This window comes from Arachis hypogaea, chromosome 11 (assembly GCF_003086295.3).
Source record: "Arachis hypogaea cultivar Tifrunner chromosome 11, arahy.Tifrunner.gnm2.J5K5, whole genome shotgun sequence".
Taxonomy (NCBI): Eukaryota; Viridiplantae; Streptophyta; class Magnoliopsida; order Fabales; family Fabaceae; genus Arachis; species Arachis hypogaea.
Window position 1 is genome coordinate 17984222 of NC_092046.1, and position 5348 is coordinate 17989569.

At 32.8% G+C, this 5348-nt stretch overlaps 1 protein-coding gene across 2 annotated transcripts; it reads right to left on the bottom strand.

The window, feature by feature from the left end:
* Positions 1–495: 495 nt before the first annotated feature.
* Positions 496–4826, bottom strand: LOC112720450 (uncharacterized). Of its 2 annotated transcripts, none has more exons than XM_072206532.1 (6): positions 4588–4826; positions 3941–4173; positions 2948–3206; positions 1534–1713; positions 1130–1285; positions 496–920 (listed from the first exon to the last, which is right to left on the bottom strand). In XM_072206532.1, the coding sequence occupies exons 1-6, from the start codon at positions 4726–4728 to the stop codon at positions 900–902; spliced, it is 990 nt and encodes a 329-aa protein (XP_072062633.1). In that variant the 5' UTR covers positions 4729–4826; the 3' UTR covers positions 496–899. The 2 variants fall into 2 exon arrangements, with proteins under 2 accessions (XP_072062633.1, XP_025627172.1); XM_025771387.3 differs by having other exon boundaries at positions 496–948.
* Positions 4827–5348: the final 522 nt, after the last annotated feature.

Consider the following 5348-nt stretch of genomic DNA (forward strand, 5'->3'; position numbering starts at 1 on the left):
AAACCTTAATTACAAAAAAATAACAACCACATTCCTAAAATTATACCCTATCGGTGATCTGTTGCTAACGATACAAATTGTATTATAGTTTTTGGTAAATATCCTAACCATTACTATACATATATGGGATAATATAATGTGAAGATAACAAAACTAATTGCGAAGTCGACTGTCCCAGCATAGTGCCATGTTGCGTTCAGATCATGTGCATCTACGCTCCATCTTTGTCTTACTCAATAATATGGTCAGAAAGAGATAGAAGAGAAGAGAAAGTGGTAGAAAGGTTAAAAATAGGGTGAATAATTTTTAAAATCCATTATTTATTTAAAATTATTTATTTCAATAAATAAAACATTTTTTTAGTTTATTTAAATAAAAAATCCATTATTTTTGTCATTTAAATGTTTCGAAGATATTTTTGAATCTTTAAACGGATATTTTTGGTAAACTCAATATAGAACTCAATCATAAATTCTAAATACTAAGAAAAAAAACTAACAAACAATAATTGAACGAAATTTACTGAGAAATTATTTTGGCATTTACAAAGGTCATACAAGAATGAACAAAATATAAATAACCAATCCAAAAGACAAACGAGAATAACAAAAGACATGCAACTCATCAACAGATAATTGATAGAGGCAGTCAAAGAAAGAAGCAACACAACATGGCGGCAGCATTCTTACCAACGGCGAAACTTCCGAACTCTTTGGCGGGACGAAATCAGTGTCCTTGATATTTACACCTTTCCAAAAGAGTTAGAAGAGGTTACATGAATTAATAGTCAGCTTGGAGAAAACTCTCATATGCGGTTCCTTGCAACGTCTTGTTAACATCTTCCCAGTTTTTAATGTGGTCGGATAACGGTCCTCTATGGATCTTAACCTGCCGGCTCGTTAACTCCATCTGCGGCAATCCTAAAAAGTCTAGCACACGTTTTAGCTCCTGCCAGAAACAGGAATGGCAAAACACTTTATTATCCTATTATCAGACAACTATGCAGCAAACCAAAACTCTACTTACAGTGAATCAATAGAATATACTAAGAGAAAAATGGTGATTATATTATCCTTCCAAATGGTAATATATTAAAGTAGAAGACAGGAATTTATGATGTGGTACTTACAGTAGGATTTCGTATAAGATCCTCATAGTACAGGATCATATGCCGAGTAGTGCTGAAGTATTCTAACGCCTTTGCAACTCTTGTCTCCATATCTTTCAAGTTGGTCAGCAATGATGTAGAATTTATGGCAGGCTTGTACTGTAATAGAGTATCAGCCTAAATAAAAGACACCAAATGAGTTTCATTTTATTGTATATGAGAAATTAAGGGTCTGTTTGGAATAGAGGATGCCACGGAGTAGACTACTATGCCAGAGACACCAGTGTCCTTCCTAGACAATGTGTCTCAGTCCCACCATGTCTCTCTCTGTTCATGTATTTTGTGTCCATGGACATGAACCAACCCGAACCTAAATAATGCACAATTCAATACAAATGGAGAGAGAGAGAGAGAGAGAGAGAGACCTCTTCTGTGGAATGAACGTGAGACTTATGAGTCCCATTCAATAACTTGGCATAACGATCGTAGGAATTGGCCAGCGTTGATACCAATCTGCGTAACAAGTTTCTCCGCAAAAGAAATATTACAGAAACACTTCTATGGTTGAAGTAGTCTGCTATTTCCTTGGGGTGCTCCATCAGCCCCTGCATGAAAACTGATATTGTGATTTTTGTATTACTAGATGATATATAAGTCAGCTGCAGCCTGCAGATACTCGTCCCACGGGGAAACAAACAACAAAAACTTGTGAACAAAGCATGCCTTCATTTGTCATGTGCCTCTTGCTGTTGAAGGAATAATGAATTATGAATGTAATGTAATACCAAATATTAGGGACTGTGATGATTAACAATTTTCGTCGCATGATCTGATGGAGGATAAACATCTTCGTGGATAAATAATAGTTGATCACTTCTAGTTACTTATCTTCTACTTAAACTATGATTTTCCTTGCATTTTCACTTGCTACAATGTCACTCCGTTAATTTTCAAATTAATCCAATTAAGCCCCTTACGTTCTTCATGCTTTTACTGATTTAAACTTATGCCAATATTGAATCGACAAATGAATTTCTCTCCTTCGGCAAAATAAAGGCGTAATCATTCAATGCCAAATCACAGAGAACATAACTGCATCAACTTAGAAAGTGCGACAAAGGAATATGAAAAATTTGACCCGAATAAATGAAATACTAGAACAACGAAAGTCCGATAATTGAGATCCATGGTTCTAGTGGCACTTTAAGAAGATTGCCAAGATTATACACAGTACACCACTAGCATTATCTTGTTACGCTTCTCGTCCCCTTTTTAACTAGAACTTTTTTCTACCACACAATACTTCTTTGCAGATCTCACTGGTCAGAATATATTGTAGAGGAACAAGGCAGCCTTCTCTAATCATTGATCACAACAGGTAATCAGAAAAATAAGAACAATTTTACAGAGTTGAGTGAGAAAACTTGTTGTTGAAGTCATCGACTTGGGCTAAGTGAAATCCTCCACATTAGAAATATAAGGAGAGGGTAAGGAGATCAAACTACATTTGCAGCTTAAGCCTTATAACAAGGCAAGTATACTAAAATGTTAATAATACTTAAGAACAAACATGTTCCTGTTCAATTTATCATGTGGTTAATGTCTGAATTGGAAACGTAGATTCATAGTAAATAGCTATGCACTAATTTGATATATTTAAAACTTAGTATGTCATGTGTCTATAATCATCTATATTTATACACCAAGAAAGTAACCATTTATACAGAAACGCGAAAATCAAAACAGGAAGACAGAATCTAAACAGGCTCATACTTCTAATGTTCTCAATAAATCAGTAACAAATAACATGTGAGTTTAAGAAAAAATAAGAACTTTTACCTGATTAAGCATCCACTTTAAGCCAACTGCAGCAGAGCACTCATTCTTTGAAGCACTACTGACCCAGTCCAAACTATAAACTTTATCCAAAGTCTTCACAATTGTGGAAGCATTCATTCTTCTCTCTCTTACAGAAAATATCTCCCCATTTGAGCTCACATTTATGTGGCTATTCAAAAGGGTCTCAAACCACCCACTCCCTGACCTTTGGTTTGACAATATGGCAAAGAAATGCACAGGGTTTCGAGCACACTCATTCCTAGCAATGAACAACACAATTAACAACATTTCAAATAAAAGCCGAAGAGTAAGAATTCTTTCTAGTTTCAGATATTGTGGCAAAAATTCAAATTGGTAATCTAGATTTCAAAAGCAGCAATTTGGTCCCTAAAGTTAAGTTTTGTGGTTTACTTTGGTTCCTTGGTCCACGGACATTACTTGATGTACTGATGTGTCAACAGACACCACTTTGGTCCTACCCTACAATGACACATCATCACCATTGTCCATTGGTAACATCCATCAAGGAAGGACCAACCAGAATCAGGGAGAATAATTTCAAGAACCACATTGTGAATTTTGACAAAAACACACATTAAGAACCTGATCAACTTCAAGAGTATTTGAAGTTAACCTCACATCATCTCACCTTAAATTAAAAGCTTAGTGCATATATTAGGTGTACAATGTACTATAGTTAATGAATAGTGATATAAATGAAAAAATACATTAAGATATCCTAAACAACTTATATTGCAGGGCCAAATTAATACCAAATCATTTGTCACTTTGGCCAGATGAAAACATATTAAGAAATCTAAAAACCAAACTTATAACAGTACTCTTATGTAAAAGTAGCATCCTATATTGGAAATACAAAATCATTTTCATTTTGCACTAACATGATTATTAATTTAAATGTATAATTGATATTTCAATAACAAACTCCACATAGAAAAAAAAAGTGACAAATATTGTGCACACAAGGAGTACCTATTAAAAGAGACAGGGTTAGGGTAGTGAAGGTGTGTATCTGTTATCTTCAGTACACTCTGGGAAGAAGGGTTCTGAATGGTTTGTAACTCCAAAAGTTTAGTCCTTGCTTGAGTCCTTATCTGCTTCAAACAAACACAGCAAATAAAAACCCCACACACCATTGAGAATACCAACACTGACATCCTCAATACAAGTGGTGATTTCTTCTGAGCCTTTATTACTAGAACATCCTGTCACATAAAAAATAAAATAAAATGCAAAAAAAAAAAAAAAATGTTGTAAGCACCAAGAAGAAGATTAATGAGATTTTAAAAATGTTTTAGAAAAAATAAAAAACAAATCATTAGTTCTAGCTATAAAGTATAAACTACTAAACTAGTTAAACTCAAAATCTTTTCAGAAACATGCAGAGAAGCTCAAAGCTTTCATCTTTTTTTTTTTTTTTTCTCTTTGCCCGGGTTTTGTCACCACTCACCACCACTATGTTTGAAAGTTGAAACATTTCAAAATAAATAAATAAATAACATTAATGGCAATTATGGTACTAATAAGTAACAGTAATTACTAAAAGAAGAAGCACATTGTTAGTGACAGAAGAGTAAAACAGATTTAATTAGTAGTAAGGACCGCATAAAAGCACACACCTTGTTGAAAAAGCTTCCTTCTTCTACTACCATTATTCCACAAAAACTAAGGAAGATTCTAGGAGAATAGTGAGAAAAGGGAGGAGAAACAAGACTCAAGTTTGGTGCATTGAAGGACAAAAGCCCCAAGTCAAAGCCCATTGCCCCATTCGCTCAAACGCACGCTTGTGTCTTCGGTCTCTTCGTCAAAAATCAAAATACTAATACTAAGAACAATCATTTATACCAAGTTACCAACCCTGCTAAGTGAAGTCTAAAATATAAAATATATATTAAAAATAAATTAAATAATATATATATTTATATATAAATATATAATAACTAATTTTAGTAGTTAATTTTAAATTTTAATATGTAAATAATATTTTTAAATATTATGATTGATATAGAAAAAACACTAAATATTTTATTAAAAATATAATGTCATAAGATTACGAAATTGAGTAACTATTTTATTTTAATCAAATTTTTAACGAGATACAAAATGATAATTGATATTGAATAATATTACTCCATTTTAACTAAATCTCTTTTTAAAAAAATCTTAAATAGATAATCACACCATTTAAACCAAATCTCACAGATATATAATAAGAGGAATGTTAGGCCAGTAATTTTTGTATTTTGTAACCATCAATTGGTCATCAATAGTATTTTTAATGGTGTGAGATTATATTTAATGGTGGGAGATCACTCATTTTTCTTTTATGGTTAAGTGTTGGCCACAAAATACAAAAGTTGCTGCCCCTAAACTTTTTTAA

Bases quoted from the DNA above. Each gene is read 5' to 3' on its own strand.
- LOC112720450 (XM_025771387.3), bottom strand. From the start codon at position 4,728: ATGGGCTTTGACTTGGGGCTTTTGTCCTTCAATGCACCAAACTTGAGT. The intron at 4,174-4,587 runs GTGTGTGCTTTT...TTTATGTGACAG, and splicing joins AAGGAAGCTTTTTCAACAAG to GATGTTCTAGTAATAAAGGC. The intron at 949-1,129 runs GTAAGTACCACA...TGTTTCTGGCAG, and splicing joins ATCTTATACGAAATCCTACT to GAGCTAAAACGTGTGCTAGA.